The sequence below is a fragment of the Lynx canadensis genome, chromosome A3, assembly GCF_007474595.2.
Source record: "Lynx canadensis isolate LIC74 chromosome A3, mLynCan4.pri.v2, whole genome shotgun sequence".
Classification (NCBI taxonomy): domain Eukaryota; kingdom Metazoa; phylum Chordata; class Mammalia; order Carnivora; family Felidae; genus Lynx; species Lynx canadensis.
Window position 1 is genome coordinate 14,623,088 of NC_044305.1, and position 16,599 is coordinate 14,639,686.

At 54.9% G+C, this 16,599-nt stretch overlaps 1 protein-coding gene across 2 annotated transcripts in view; it reads right to left on the minus strand.

Annotated features, from left to right (window-relative positions):
* SLC12A5 (solute carrier family 12 member 5) overlaps nt 1-11,918 on the minus strand; it is a 34,453-nt gene extending 22,535 nt beyond the window's left edge. The window contains exon 1 of one of the 2 annotated variants that reach the window (XM_030309475.1): nt 11,660-11,918. In XM_030309475.1, the coding sequence (XP_030165335.1) occupies nt 11,660-11,780 (121 nt within the window). In that variant the 5' untranslated portion in view covers nt 11,781-11,918. Of the gene's footprint in view, nt 1-4,205; nt 4,428-11,659 lie in introns of those variants that run through there. The other variant, XM_030309476.1, reaches the window with a different exon arrangement.
* Between the last annotated feature and the right edge of the window lie 4,681 nt (nt 11,919-16,599).

Below are 16,599 nucleotides of genomic sequence, written 5' to 3' on the forward strand. Positions count from 1 at the left end.
GGGCAGGAGAAGGAGATGAGGGTAACCCATGACAATGTGTGGAGGAAATGTGTCAAACCATGAATCTGGATGAGATCACCCAAGGAGTAAGTCTTTTGGGCCCCTAGCAGAGGTCCTTTCAAAGAGACATAGGAGACCCCCATAGGCACTTTCCCTTGGCTTCAGCCGTCACCCTTTCTCAGCTCAAGGGCTGAATCCCAGGAGCAGACATCTGGAGAAAGTCCCCAATAAACAAATCCCAAATGAACCTGAGGCCCTACATATTCTGAATTTCCTGTTCCCTGGTCTCCTGTCATGTCTTTCTCCACCTCCATCTTCCCAATCCTCCCCCGTTTTTCTCCTCCCTACCTCCTGGAAATCTTCCTTAGTCACCCAGCCAGGGTCCACCCCTAGAGCATGACCTGTTACAAATCCAGTCTCATCCTGACTCAAAGTTGTGGAAGGGGGAAGCGATGCCTCACCAGCTCAAGGGACACCCACCACCTTCTCCTGCCACCACCTCCACCTCATCGATCAAGCCAGGAGCTCCTGGTCCCTAAACAGGGAGCCACCATCAGCTCGTTCTTCTCCTCACATACCTGAGTGCCTGGAAGTAGCAGATCTGTCCTCCCAGTGAGAACCTGGCACATAATAGATGCTAAGGGGGGGTGGGGGGTGGAAAAAGTCTTTCTCAGGAGGAAAAAGTATTTGGAGATAAATTCCCCCCGGCTTCCTTCCTGACCCCCAGGATCTCAGAAGAGCTGCCCGGGGCCAGAGAACAGGAGAAATAAAAGAGAAGTGGGTTCCTCCTCCTTTTAAAAATGCCGACAAGATGCTTCATCAACACACTGGGTTGTGGGAACAAGAAGGGTTCAGGGGGATAACAAATTTCTTGGAAAAGGGCTGGGGGGGGGGGTCAAGATTTAGGCTCCAGTCCCAGCTTCACTGGCCGTGCCAACATGTTCGGCAAGTCACTTAAACTCTCTAAGCCTCAGTTTCCACCTTTGCAAAGGGATAATAATCGTGCTTAACTCTCAGGGCTGTTCTGAGGCTGAAGGGAATAACGCCTATTGGGTGTGCCTAGCACATAAGCGTAACTATTGCTGCTATTACAAGTACGATTATTATTCATGTTCGTGGTGCCCCACCCAGCCCGGCCTCCGCATCCCACACCTCTCCCCAAGCCGGAAGATTTAGGGGCCCTGCCTCCCGTGGGACTGGGTACCTCTCCCCGCCGCGTCAGCTCCGCGTCGGGACTACAGGCCACGAGAGCCCCTCCCCTCTACTTTTCCCGCCCCCTCCCAAGCCCCTCCTCCTTCCTGGGGTCCCAGGGAACGCGCCGGGCCGCGAGGGGGTCGTCCTGGCCCGAGACCCGGCTCTAGGGAGTCCCGCGCCGGTCTCCATGGCGACCGCGCGGGCAGAGAGCGCAGCGCCGAGCCGAGGCGGCCACGCGCCCGCAGCCGCTTATGTAACGCGACGCGCTGCGCGGAGCCAGACTCGGGGCCGTTTCCCAGCTGGGAGATGAGGGCCGGGGAGAGGGCGGCTCGATAGGCTGGTCCTGGGTCCCGCCCTTCCACCTGCCATCTGGACGGGATGCCAGGCCGCCGGCCTCCTCTGCCGGGGGGCTGATTTCGTCCCCTCCCTGGAACGGCGGGCGCACTGGTGGAGGGGAGAGGGGTGAGCTTCCGGAGTTCTCAGAGGAGCAGGGGGAACTGCGAAGGGGGAACTCGCCCCGAATCCCCAGAGCCAGGACGCAGGCTGCCGGGTAGCGGCGAGTGGCGCGCGCGCGAGAGGCAGGGCCAGACTGAGGCTGAGCCCTCTCCGCCTGGCCCCCGCCCCCGCCCCCGCCCCCTGGGAGCTCTCAGCCCGAATCGGCTTTCAATTAAGCTGCGGCGGCCAGAGCTCCCGGGGAGGAAACGGGCGAGCGGCGAGGGCTAAGGAGCCTCCCCCGGGGGCCTGGGGCCAGGCCTGGGGGAATCCCCAAGCCAGATTGGGGTGGGGGAGGGCGTCAGACCCCAAGGGGATAGGAGGCGTGGGGGCCAGACACAGTATCCTTGGGTTCTTCCTTAGTCCGGATGAACCCTCCTGCTCAGGCTATTCCCACTTCCCTGAGGTCAGCACCTCGCATTCCCAGGTCCTCCCCTACATCCCCAAGAACCTAAAATCAGAGATGGCAGAGGCTCTCAATCTGATAGTCCCTCTTCCCTCAAGTCCAGCAGGTCCTTAGAGCCCCCTACCATCACCTTCAGGCATCGCCGGGAGGCCTTATCTTTCTGGGACCCCAAACTCCTGACCAGGTCCTGGACCCTACACATAGAGAGAAAGTCTCCAGATGGACCTGCTACACTCAGAGTCTAGTAACTAATGGGGAGGGGGTAGAACGGAAGGGAGCTTTTAGCTGGACTCCTGTTCCACACACACAGATAGATGCCTCTTTTCTAGGCCTCCGGAGACCCCATGGAAACCCCAAGGCCCAGTAAGGCAGGAATCTCAGGATAGAGAAATCAGGGCTGGGGGATAGGACCATACCCCGTATCTGGGGGGAGCAGAGATTCTCTCTCAGGCTGAGTCCCTGTCTTCAGAATGGAGGTATCTGAAGGGGATCCCAGATGGAAATGACACCCCCCCCACACACACACACACACACACACACACACTCGTTCCCGGGGCACCGCGTCGGGATGCCTGGATCTGTCGCAGACTCGACTTTGCCAAACCCTCTTCCCCCGGAGCCTAAGCCTGCTGGGGAGGGGGTCGGCTACGGGATGAGGTAACCCCAGGGTCACCCGGGAGATGGATGAACTAGCTGGCTAGCTGGTGGTTCTGACCTCTGTATACCACTCAACGTCAGGAAGGAAAAGAGGGTCTCAGACAAAGAATTGGGGACCCTGGTGCCCACAGCCTTCCCAAGCGGCCACTTGGCTCTGACTTGGATCCAGGATCCGGAAGACTTCAAGTCTAGGCTGCCAGTCCCTGGAAGACCTCGCTCTTTCAGTCCTTGGGGCTCTTTGGTCATCCCCCGGGGAGGTCTGCAAGAATCTCAGCCCAGAGGGTCAAGCAATGCCCAGGGGACCGTTTGAAAGCGCGGAGCGCAGACAGCCTGAGCGGGAGGCGCGCTAGTGCGCAAGGGACGCAGCGCCGCTGGAGGGTGGGGGGTGGGGGCGGCTGACAGCCGTGATGGATGGCTGAGACCGCTGGGGGGCGGCGGGGGGCCTGGGAGCCCGAGGGGGTGGCTGGCCCGAAGACCTCAGAGCGGGGAAACTGTGGAGGAGGGCGGCAGAAAGCAGGAGCGGCGAAAGGACCTGCTTCAAGCCCCCGAGCTCCTAGCGAGTCTCCGCACCCACCGCAGCGCGTCCGCAGTGTCCGCGCCGCGGCGCCGCTGGGGATTCAGCTGCTGGGACCCCATTCCTGAGGCCTCGCTGGGGAAGCTAGCAGAGCAGACTAGAAAACCTCCCCCTTGCCCCGCCCTGGAAACCTCACTGCCATCCCAGTGTACCGAGAGAGGAAGGGGAAAGAGGGAAGAAAGGAGGGTGATCTTGCTTCCCGTCCTGAATAGGAACCCATGGGTATGCGAGAGGGAGAGGGAGATTCCGCAAAGTAGAGCTGAAAATCTCCGGAGGAGGTACGCTTCAGTCTGAGGTCGGACCTCCGGCAGCTTTGGGGGAGGGGGGCCCCCGATTGCACCAAGTGTCCCCTTAAGGAGACACCACAGCCCGGACGGGGGCTGTCATATGGTTCCAACCCCCCATGGGTACCTTCCCCCCACCTTTCAGTTGAAAGTCTCAGAGCGAGGGACTGCAGCAGACTGCACCCCCCCCACCCCCTCCCCGCGTCGCCGGTCAACGCTCTGCGCCAGGACGCCGGGGTCCCTTCTTGAGGAAAGGAACCCTTCCTCCCGCCCGTCGAGGTCCACGTCAGCCCATTCTAGCTCTTCCATCCCCTTCCCACCGCCTCCCCCGCTTAGCTAACCCACGTCTGCCCCCGGACCGTGGGCACTGGCAACCCCCTCGGCCCCCAGCCCTGCCACGGGCGCGGCGCATTCCAGCACCTTGGACAGCGCCTGGCGCATTCCAATGGAGTAGGGCTCCAGGCCGCCGTGGGCGCCCACCGCCCAGGTCAGTCCCAGCCTCTTCTCTGAAGGAGGCGGCCCCCGCTCTGCCTCTAACCCTAGAGCTGCCTCCTCTCCTCGCCGCCCCCTCCCTCGCCGCCCCCGGGCCGCTGCTTACCGGGGTTGGCTCCCCCGTCGCCGTCCTCGCAGTCCGTCAGGTTGTTTAGCATGGTGGCGGCGCGGCGCCGGGCCCGGGGATGGCTGCTCCGCCTCGCCCGCGCCCCTCTGCCCGCCTTCGCCGCTCTCTCGCTCGCTCTAGCTCTCTCTCGCTCTCCGCTCCACGGAGGAAGAAGCTGCAGTGCCCGCCCGCCCGGCGCACACACACTCGCACACGGACACACGCTCACACCCGCGCGCGCCCCCTCTCAGCGGCGGCGCTGCTCACCTCATCCCGTATGCAGGAGGCGTGAGCCACTGGCGGGGTTTTGGGGGGGAGCGCGAGAGGGAGGAAGAAGAGGAGACGAGGGGAGGGCAGAGCGCGGCTGGAGGCCCCCTCGCACGAAAACTGGGGGCTTGTACGGGTGGGATGGAGGGGGTGCTGCGGGGGACGGGGGCCTCGCCTCCCACGAGCAGACGCAGCTCCGCCCGCCCCCCACTCCCCGGCGCAGGCGGGGCCGGCACGTGGGCAGGTGCCATCCCGCGCCCTAAAAATAACGGCAGGGAACTAGGTCGCGGCCGCGGGGAGGCGGCCCCGCAGCGGCTGCCTGGCTAGGGGTCTGGGGTGACCCCTAGGGGGAAGGCGAGGAGTACTGATGCGGCGGGGGTGGGGCGCCATGGAATACGGGTCTCTGGGGATCCTGCCTGCAGAGCTGGGGAGGCCAGCCCTGAAGAAGAGTGGAGAACCAGACCCTTTCCCAAATCGCTGGTCAAGAGGTTGGAACTTGGGGTGTGTTGAGGCCAGAGCCCTTAGTTGAAGCCCTGTGCTGCCCCCAGGGGTTCAGGGTCACTGGGCTGAGCTGTCTGGCTCATTCTGTCTTAAAATGGGAGGAGTGGAACCTGAGGAGTTGCAGTGAACCCTCTCATTGTGCTTAGACTGCATCCCAGCATCTCACCCCCAAGACAAATCCCAGGAGTCCAAGGCAGGGACCCTCTGACTATAGAATGACCCTGGGAACGAGATGCGATGAGGAGGAGAGAAGGCAGCGGTAAGGTTCTAGGGATCTCAGACTCCCCACTAGGATGGTACAGCCTCCAGGGAGGGCAAACTGGTAGGAGGCAGGCCAGGGACAGAGTGGGGGAGGGAGGAATGAGGCCGTCAGTCGGTTTGGGACCAGATTTTCTCCTGGGGCAGGAGTGTCTAATCCCCTAATCCAGGATTGCTTTCTGAGGATTCCAGAGCCAGCATGCTCTCTGTGTTCCTCCCCCTCCCCTGACACCAGTCCTCCAGAAGCTTGATTGGGACCTCTCACAACCCCTAGAATCCAGACCTGAGCCAGTGGTGGAGACATCTCAGGAAGAAGCATCCCAGGTTTGGACCGTTTGTGTCTCCAGAAGATCTAAACACCCAAAGGGGAGACCAGGTTAAGGGGAAATTATTTTCAGACTCACCCTAACCCCCAGCACTAGCCCTCTAAATTCCAGGAGAGTCCCAGGGCTGGAGAGGATCACATCAATCATCTTATCTAATAGACAGCTTTCACCTTATGGACTGAAAAAAAAAAAAAAAAAAAAAAGCTAAGGCCCAAAGAGGAGAAATTACTGCCTATGGACACTACGCCAGTGAATGGCAGGATTCGGTCTAAAATCCAGTTTGCTTTATTCCAATTTAGGAGTCTTCTTCAACATAATTTCTTTTAAAATTGGTCCTGCCTCCAATAGAAGGGACAAAGATACATTCAAACCAAACTGCTCAGCCGTCTCCGATCCTTGGCTACTAAAAAGGAGCTCTCTCCTTTCTCTTGTGGTCAGGCTTCAGAGGTGCAGGACTGAAGTACCCCTTGCAACTGGAGGTAGGCCCAGAAGATCTCCAAGGGTCCTAAAAAGCCATCCACATGACTGGAGACCCCATTCAAGGGCACGGCTTTTCAGAGTCACGGACAGGGCCTGCTGTTCAGAGTCCTTGTACGCATCTGTCAGTGGCTTCAGATCAGGTTGATCACAGTTTTTGGCAGCTGACGGAAAGGGGCTTCTGAGGGATCCACCAATAAGGTGTCACTGCCACTGGGTTTTGTGGATGCTGGAAGGACTTGTTAGGATGGAGAGCTAGCTATTCAGACAAGGTCTAAGAATTGGTTTTCTTGGCTTTCCCAGGGAGAAAACCACAAAAAAGGTGAGATGGGTTTGGCGTGGTGGCAGGGGTTAAAAGGACAGCAGGTGGATAACAGTGTTCAAGAATTCGTAAACACTCCACTACATACACACCCCACCATCACCACCACGAGCAGCAGCATCGTGGTTTTCCACTACTCTGTAGGGACAGGTAACATAGCAAAATGTGTAGCATGTTTGTCCGAGAAGTACTGTGAAATAAATTAAAGGCTGAGATTTTTTTTCTCCAGCAATCTCAGATCTGGGACGTTCCCCTGGATCTGTTTCCATTCGTTTGTGGTCCAGAGCCCTGGCCACTCAGGGACTAAGCCCACCCACAGAAGGAACCTAGATCCCAGGGGAGTATAGGTGAAGGCAGAAGTGATACCTCCTCCCCTGGATACCCCCTCCGCCCACCCTCACCAGAGCTTCTATCTCACAGGACATCTGGGATTCAAGAGATAGTGATGTTCTCCTGCTGTCTGCCCCCAAATTCTGTGTACCCCTGGGGAAAATTAAGTTGCTCTTTCTGGGCTTTAGTATCTCCATCTGCAAAATGAAAGGGTGAGGCCACATAAATCCAAGGGACTTCTTCCCACTCTGAAAGCTCTTAATGCCCACTCCATTTATCTCAGACTAAAGCCATGGAGCCCTTCCTAAGGAGCCCAGACCAAGTAAGGAGACAGACCCAAGGGGAGACCCTGCCCCTTCAGTTCACACCCCCCGCCTCTGAAGGAGACTGATACCTATTCTGGCCTCAGGCCAACCCTCTGCCACGAGACTTTGAGAAAACACATTGCAGGCATCTTCTGCACTGCCAGCCTGGCCTTGGCCGGTAAGGTCACCAGTAAGGTGACCCTCAGCCCTGAGCCCCAGGAACATGGCTGTCAGCTTAGCATCTCATCTCCACCCAGAGCCCTAGGAAGATTCCCCTAGGGCTAGGGGGATGCTCTCATTAAACCAACACAAGATGCTAGAGCTAGGAAGCGTCCTGTTTCTGAATTTGAAAGCTCTAAAGTTCACGGCCCCCCGCCCCACCTTATGCTTCTCACAGAGAAACAAATTTCACAGAAGCTGTCTGAGTGTCAGGATGTGGGAACTGGACGAGGCTTTATAAGTTATTTTTGACCACCCCTCATTTACGGGGAAATTAAAGCCTCGAAGCGGAAAGGTACAAATTTTCTTCATGGGGTGAACGTGTGGCAGACTGGGGACTAGAATCCAGCTCCCTGACCTCCAGGCCAGGGCTCCATCCGGGGAACCAGAGTAGGAGGCCATTTGGAGGAAGCTGGAGCCACCTGACTGGATTTTCTTGCCACACGAGGCAGGCATAGCGTTCCTCTTTATGGCTTAATCCCTGTGCATCCTTATCTGCGTATCATTACCCCCATGACCTAAGCCACCCACCCCAGCTTTGGCCTCCTGGAGCCAAGGCTCCGAACTCCCTCTTTCACTCTTCTCTCCCCAAACTACATGCCGGTCCTCCAGACCCAAAACCCTCTCAGTGAATTGATGAGTCCAGCGCATAGCACACCCCACACACACAGGGCTCGCCGCAGAGCACGTCAACCACCATCGTCTCCGTGGCAACCAGGGGCTTAATTAACAGGCTGCAGCCCTGTCACCATGGCAATGGCACCCCAACAGCCCCCTATTCCCCTACAGATTCAACCCGTCTTCCCTCTTTCTCAATCTGGACCCCCTTCTCACTGCACCCACCACCCCCACCCCCACCCCACCTGGAGAGCTGGTGCCCGCAGATCGCTCTGGTTCATTGAGAAGAGGGGAGGGGAGATGAGGGGGATGAGAGAGAGAGAGAGAGAGAGAGAGAGAGAGAGAGCAGCCCGTCACCATGGCAACTGCAGCCCCGTTCATAACCAGTTTGTTGCCATGGAGATTCCCAGGGCTCACCTTGGGCTGAGGTACTGGGCTGTAAGGTTCTGAGTCCTGGCTTGAGGAAGGGGTGACTGCACAACAACCTGAACAGGCTGGAGATCTCCGGATCATATATTTATACCAATAACTCAGTGTCATTCCTCCCAATTTACAGATAGAGAGACTGAAATATGAGGTTTGGGTATGGGAGAGGCAGAGAACCTCACCCTTCTAGATCATCGAAGAATCCTAGCATTCTTAGGGCTAGAATGACCCTCAGATAGCTTCCTGTTCAAATCTTTTTTTACTACAGATGAGGAAGTTGAGGCCCAGACAGGGAAGCAACGTGCCCAAGGCCACAGCACAGAGGCTGAGCTAGCGCGTGGATGGGCTGTACCGTGGTCTACCCCCTGGCATAAGGCGGCTCCTTGTCACTCATGGGAACACATCTCAACCCCCGTTAGCCTTAACCCGGGCCCAGGGTTCTTTCCAGTGCCCTGTCTCCCTCCACCAGAAACTGAGGCACAGTGGGAAGTGGTGTAAAGGGGTGGGGAAATAGTTCAGAGTTGTAACAACTGGCCCTGGGTCCACTTGTAGCCAGCCAAGTCACCGTCAATCTCCCCATGGTACCAATGAGGCAAATGAGGCATGGGGGCTGCAGCTGAGGGTTAGTGGTGGATTCAAGGATCAGCCTCTGATTTGCTGCTGTCACCCCTCTAAGCTATGTTCCCACTATAGCTGAAACTCTGGCAGCAGGAGGCACTTCCGGGGACAAACTCCACTCGCCTGGTCCAGAGTTAAAGACAACGCTCGTACACAAGTGACCTGCCAAACGTCTCCCAACCCTACTCTACCTTCCACATGCTGCCATCTGTCCCCGTGGGCCTGGGTGAGGACAAGAGGTGGGGAAAACATCTCCTTGGGGCCAGAGGTGGACACGAGAACAGCTGTGGGAAAGATATCACCAGATTTTGGGTTCCCCTAGGGAGCCCTTTTCTACTTCCCCAGGCAGTAACCTAGCGAGGAGGAGGTGCTGGACGCTGTCTCGGGGCCAAAGAGGTTAAAAGTCACCCAAAGCGTTCCCAAGATGAAACTTCTAATAAACTCATATACACAGGTACCCACTCCACAGACAAACACGGAAATACATCAACATGCCCATCAACACCCCGGAATACAGTGACACATATAAGCTCTGACTCACTGACCGCCCCACAGGTCATCAGAGCTCGCGTGGGATGCTCCTCCCTCAAGACGCACAAAGACACACACACACACCACCTCTGCCATGAACATACAGCATTCCAGATTCACATCCAGTTTGCACACATACCTGCACACCCAAAACTGAGAGCCATATTGTACTTCAACATTCAGGAGCTTGGAAATGGGAAGGGGAAGACCGATCAATCACCTTGGAATGAGAGAGAGGGCCATCTTATTCTCAGGCCAGGGGATGGGAAATGGGAGGAGAGGAGAGCAAGAGGAGGAGAAACGGAAGCTTCCAGACACTCCCCTCTCGTCTGATAAACATTAAGCACCTACTAAGTGCCAGGCTGTGGGCTTGGAACTCAGAACACAAAGATAAAAGGATATGGTCCCTGCTTTTGAGTTGTAGGAGACATACAAGTAAATAACGTGCATCCACTGGGACACGTGCTCTAATGGTACAGTGGGTGGGCAGGAGAGGAATGACTGCCTTTGCCTGGAAGCAAGGGAAAGTGAAAAGGGTTTTCAGGAGAGGTTAAATGAGCCATAACCCATAGAGCGAGTAGGAGTTTCCCAGCTAATGGAGGTGGGAAGATGAACACGGACAGGTATGCCCGGGAGCAAATGAGGAAAAGAGTTCAAATACGGACTATGGGTTTGGCCTTTATCCTAAAAGCGATGGGGAGCTTGTGTGGAGGATGATTAGGACAGGATTGGAGGCAGGCAGACCAGTGAGGAGGCTGTGGCCGTGGCTGAGGCCTTGGGAGAAATGATGGAGGTTTGTACAGGGTGATGGTGACAGGAAGAGAGATGGGGACAGATTCAGGATCAGTTGGGGGGGAGGGGTAGGCAAGATGTGAGGACCAATTAGATCTGGTGGGAAAAGAAAAGGAGGCATTGAGAATAGCTCCTGGAGTTCTGACTTTTAAAATTATAAGGATGGAAAGGACATTCATGAAAATAAGAAAGGCTACAGACAGTTGACAGAAAATATGAAGAATGGAGGGACCCCAAGAAATCCAAATGGTCATGTCCAGGAGGCGGTTGGTTCAGGGGCTGGAGCCCTGAGGAAATCCAGGCCTCCGTTTGGTCATCTACACAACGAGGGGGTTCGCTAAAGAAGCTCCTAAAGGGCCCCCTCCAGGGTGGTTGGTGCTTAGTTTTACTGCAGTCCGGGTGAGCTCACCTGCGGCTCAGCAGCGACCCCTGGCGGCCCGGGGAGGCTCTTCCTCCTCCCCGTGCTGGGGCCACTCCAAGCCGATTCGCTGCGTTTCTTCCAGACCTGAGGGGCTCAGAGCCAGGAAGGGGACCCCTGACAAGTGCCCCCTGGGGAGGAGGCTGTGAGAGCATCCAGGGTGCTAATTCTTCATTGAGAGCTAGAAGGATCCTTCCCCTCTCCTCTTCTGTACCCTGGGTGTAACTTCCATTACGAGACAACAGCAATAGGTCCTCGAAGAAGACGCCCCCAATCTAGCCTGAGCTTGTTCCACCCAACCCTCTTCTGGGGCTGGAGCAGAGGGACTTAAATGGGTCCCCAAGGGTCGGAACTGGAGACCCCACAGAATTCTCCCAAGATCTAGCGGCCCAAAAGTAACTTCTCTTTCTTCCATCTCCTTCCCGGGATCCCCAGGCGCTGTCCCCTCCAGGGAAGCCGAGGATTGGAAGATCCTCCAGGCACCAATCACCTGCCTAGCCGGCACCAGCCTCAGCGACCCGGACTCATTTTACCTCCCGCCCTCGACCCCACCCCAATCCTCCTGGCACAACCCGTTCCCTCTGGCCCCGCCCTTTTCTGCCCCCAAACAGAAATATCCTGCTTCCTCCCATTGCCTCTGGACCTACCCCTTAATCCTACCGCCCTCCTCTTTCCCTGGTTTCACCTTCTCCTCTCCGGTCCCGCCCCTTACCCGAAATGACCTCGCCCCTTTGGTGCCCTCCAGTTCAGCCCCCTTTGGACTCTAGTCCCTCCAACGCAAGATCCGCCCCTTCGCCTATAGCCCCACCCTCTTCCCTGTGACCCCGCCCACCTCGAATCTGGCCCCTCTCCTCACCATTTCCCATCCAGCCTCCTTCCCTCCCCTCTAGGTCCCCGATCCTCTCCCATCTCCGGCCCTAGGCTGAGACCACCCCACTGTCAAATCCCTGGCCCTGCCCCTTCCAACAGAAGACCCGCCCACCTAGGCCCCGCCCCTTCTCTCGCCCCGCCCCACGCCGCCAGGCCCCGCCCCCTGCGGCCTCTACCTTTGGCGTCTTCCCCTGAGAGGTGGCGGAGATCGGCTGCCGAATGCAGTTGGGACTCTAAGTCAGGGGTCCCGGCGGGCGCCGCGGAGGGCAGTGAGGTGACAGTGAACCTGCGGCTCATGGTGCGGAAAGGAGCCGGGCGGCGGCGGTACGGGCCCAGATCGCACAAGTGGCTGCAGCCCGGCTCCAGCAGACAGAAAGAGCGGATTCCCCCCCGTCCACCGCCCCCCACCGGGCGCGGCGCCGCGCAGGGTCCTAGTGCCCGCTGTGCTGAGCCTCTGAATGTAGCCATTTCGCTTCAAGTCCATGGGCTCTCAGTTCCGGGAAGCGCTGGAGGATCCCACCCGCAGCTGAGAGCTGTCCCTACACCGGGGGCCCCAGTGTGTGGCTCCAGGAGCCCGGGCCCACCTCTGCTGGGGTCTCCTACTAAACACCTGGGTTTTATTCACTCATTCATTCACTCAACACATCTTGAGAGCTTTCCTGTGTTTCAGGCAACGGTACTAGGCACTGGGGATACAGACTGAGATTGACTGGCTTTCTGCCCTCTTGTGGCTTAATTCTTTTTTTTTTTTTAAGTTTATTTATTTTGAGAGAGAGAGAGAGAGAGAGAGAGAGACAGCGCGCGTAGGGGAGAGTCAGAGAGGGAGAGAGAGAACCCCAAGCAGTCTCTGGGCTGCCAGCGCAGAGCCCAACTAGGGCCCAAACCCACGAAACCGCAAGATCATCACCTGAGCAGAAAACAAGAATCTGAGGCTTACCCCACTGAGCCACCCAGGCGCCCATCATGTGGCTTAATTCTAATGAGGAGTGAGGGAAGAAAGATTGTAAGTGAGCAAAAGCATAGACAAGATAATTTGAGATTATGGTACATGTTAAGGAGAAAAAAATAGTGCCCAGGGTTAATGACTAGGGGGAAAGACTACTTTAGAAGGTGATCTAAGAAGATCCCTTAGAAGATGTGATATTTGAGCTGAAACCTCACTGATGAAAAGGAACCAGCTATGCAAAGATCTGGGGGGAAGAGCGCTCCAGCAGAGAAGATAGAAAGTGGAAAGACCCTGGGCCGAAAATAAGCCTGGACCATTCAGGGAGCAGCAAGAAAGCCAGTGTGTCTGGAACAGAGAGAACGGAGGCTGGAGTGATAGGAGATGAAGGAGGGGAGGAGGGCAGATCCTGTGTTCTCTTGAAAGTTTAAGGGAGGAGCCCAGATTCCTTTTTAATTTACAAGAGAAGCCATTGGAAGTTTTTGAGCAAAGGAATGATGTGATCTGACTTCTACGTTGACAGGATCACTCTGGCTGTTTCCCGAAGACTCAACTAAAGAAGGGCAGGAGTGGGAACTGGGAGTCCAGTTCGGAGGCTCCTGCAGACCCCCACGTGAGAGGCGATGAAAGCCTGGCTAGAGTGGTGGCAGGTATCCTATTCAAGATACGTTTTGGAAATAAAACCTACAGACCCCGTTGCTGAATTGGACGTTGCCTGGGACGTTGCATGGACGGAAACTGTCATGGATCGCTGGTGAGAGTACAGATGAGCAGAACCATTTTGGGAAATTGTTTGGTCATACATCCTAAAGCGGAACACGCACATACCTATCTTCCCAGCAATTCTACCCCCAAGTATGTGCCCTGCCAAAGCACTTGTATGAATAAGTAAGATTTAACACATTTGAATACACAATATCCTACTTCTCGTTATGCAATTTCTCGACACATTTCTAATTGCATCATTAATCGCTGTACTAGGTAAACTAGGTAATGCCCCAAAGAAATGGCTGCCCCTGGTCACCAAAAGACATTTACAAGAGCGTTTATAGTGGCATTATTCCTAAGAGCCTCAAATTGGGCTATTAACGAAATGTCCATTAACCATAAAACGGATAAATAAAATGGGCAAATAAAAAGATAAATGGATAAAAAACATAGCACAACATCCTTACGGTAGAAAACTATACAGCAGCGTGAATGAACAACCTATAATTCACAAACAATATAGACGAATGATCGCAAATGTAACCTTGAGCATAAGAAGCCAGACACAAGAGTACATACCACAAAACACTATTTAAATAAAGTAAGAACTAGTCAAAATCTATGTAAGCTCGTAGAACAATGGTGGTAACCCTTGGTGTGGAGGAGTAGCGATGGCAAGGGGGAATGACAGGGGCTCTCGCGGTGCTGCTGACGTTTTGTTTCTTGATCTGGATGTCTGTTACACAGTTGTGTTCGGTATGTGAAAGTGTATATTGAAATGTACCCTTATGACACGTGGACTTGTCCGTATGTTTACTGTATTAGAGCCATGGTTCTCAACATGGTAGTGTTGCCCATTAAGGAACGCCTGCAATGTTCAGAGACATGTTTGATCGTCACAGCTGGAGAGGGGTGTTACTGAACATCAAGTGGGTAGATGCCACTTGTGCCATCCAGGCTTGCCCTAAGTCGGCCACACGTTCCCCATCTCCTCCCTGCACATCACATCTCCACACCCCCACATTGGGACATGAGGTGGGGAGATGTGGACTGACCCTGAGTGGGTCTGCCATCTGTCCACAATCCCACGACCTCCTGGAGGAAGACACCAAACAGCCTATAGCGTTCCCCATAATCCAAAAAAAAAAAAAAAGAAAAGAAAATCTGACCCCAAATGTCAAGAGTGCCCGGGCTGAGAAACTTACTAGAATGAGGAGTTTAACAGATACCTAGATTTTAGGACCGACCTGAAAGCAGGTGATGTCTTTATCAAGGTAGTGATGACTAACACAGAGGCATGTTCAGAAGGTGGAGCCAAAGAGTTCAGTTGGACCCATTAGGTTGAGAAGACTGTCAGGCACCTAAGGAGCATGTGGAGTCAGCCCTTGAACATAGGAATCTGGAGTTCAGGGTAGAGGTTAAAGCTAGGGATATAAACTTGAGAGTCTTTAGTAGAGAGATACAAAGCTGTAGGGCTGGGCGAGATCACAGGCAATGAGTGTACACAGAGAAGTCCAAGGATTGAGTGCAAGGGCGTGCTGTCATCTAGAGGTCACAAAGAGGAAAATCCACCAGTGAGGTTGGGAGGAGACCCAGGAAGGGGTGACCCAGAAAACGAGTGAAGAAAAATTTCAGGAACAAGGGCATTACCAACTGTGTCGAACGAGCTGAGAGATGCGTAGGCTGAGCACAGAGTGCCCGTGGCACCTGGCTACAGGAAACGCATAGGTGGCTTTGAAAGGAAAAATTTCAGAGGTGCGCGAGTCAGGCTCAAAAGGGTTGCAGAGGGAATGGAAATTGAGGAAGTGGAGACCGTGAGTGGAGACTGTACTTGGGGAAGTTTTACTGTGGGTGGGGGCGAGAGGTAGAGAAATGGAACTGTATTGAGAGAGAGAGAGAGAGAGAGGGAGAGAGGTTCAGAGGGGCTTTAAACAAGCCTTCTGAGGGAATGTCTGTATGCCCATGGGAATGGGTCATTTCTCAGTAAGAAATGGATGAGGTGGGGGGGGGGGGCGCCTGGCTGGCCCAGGCGATAGAAGATACAACGCTTGATCTCGGGGTTGTAAGTTCAAGCCCCACGTTGAGTATAGAGATTATTCAAAAATAAAATCTTAAAAAAAATGGATGAGGTGGGTGTGAGTCCACCCAAAGGAATCTCAGGAGGACGCTCCCACTTGGGCCCAAGTTCGGAAGGCAATCCAATCTGAACAAGCCCATCGCCTCCACTCACCTGCCCCAACCCTTCAGTCCAGTCCCTCTCTGTCCTGTGGCATCCTCAGCCTGGCACTCCGACCTTCTCTCATCTAGTCCAGACCAACGTTTCTACCTCAACCGTTCCAGAATCCTCTCTGCTCCCCTCTCATCTACCCCCTAAAACCACACACAAGAGTTCTGAGCCATTTGTACTTCCCCCAAACGCCCCCCCACTTTTTCTCCTCTCCCAGCATTTGCCCCGAGAGCCTACAGTCAAATCCCACTGTGGCCACTCACTGGCTCTGGGACTTCAGGTGGGTTGTGTAATTCTGTGTGCCTCAGTTTCTTCATTTGTACAATGGGGGGAGGGGGGAGGGCAATAATACCTATAAGGTAAGGGTAGTACCTGTCTGCTAGGGTTGTTTTAAAGATTAGCTGTGTCAACACACATCAAGCACATGGAACCTTGTCTGGCAGAGTCAGTGTGCCCGGGGTGAATACCACCATCATGTCTGTGATCCATATTTCACTTATCCCCCGCCTGACCTCGGCACACTGAGGTTTTGCCAGGTTCTCACTACTGGGACCATGCTGCAATCAATGTCCTTCTATCTGCCGTTTCGTGCACACGTGTGTGAGAGTTAGAGTAGGCCCATATTTAGGTGTAATGGTTTGTGGTAGATTACCCTGTAAGAAGACAGTTTCTACCTGCACGGGAAGAAACTATTGCTCATGTTTCCAGATTCAAGTTCAGACGTCACCTTGGCTGAGGAACGTTCCCTGCCTTCAACCACAACATACAGAATCACAGAGATGCACCATTATTCTGGAATAAAGGACCACACGTTGCACACTCTCCAAGGGTGATCCCACCCCCACCCGGCAAAGAATCATCCTGGTAACTGAGTGGGACTCTCTGGGGACAGAGCCTGGAGTCTGCATTTTAAGCAAGTCCTGAGGGCACTCATGGACCTACAGCTGGAGGACCCTGAGAGGTCCTTGAGGAGAGGAACATAGTCCAACTCATCTCTCCTTCCCCAGGGCCCGGCACACAGCCTGGCTCCATGCAGGGGCTCAATAAATGTTTGATGAATGAATAATAGGTTGGCCATTTCCCCAGCTGTAAAATAGGAGTAATCACATTATATCTTCCTAATAGGAAGGATGAATGTTAATATTTATGAAGTGCTTAGAACACTACCTGGCACACAGGAGGCGCCCTATCAGTTACATACACACATGCATGCATACATACGTAAAGAAATCTGCTCC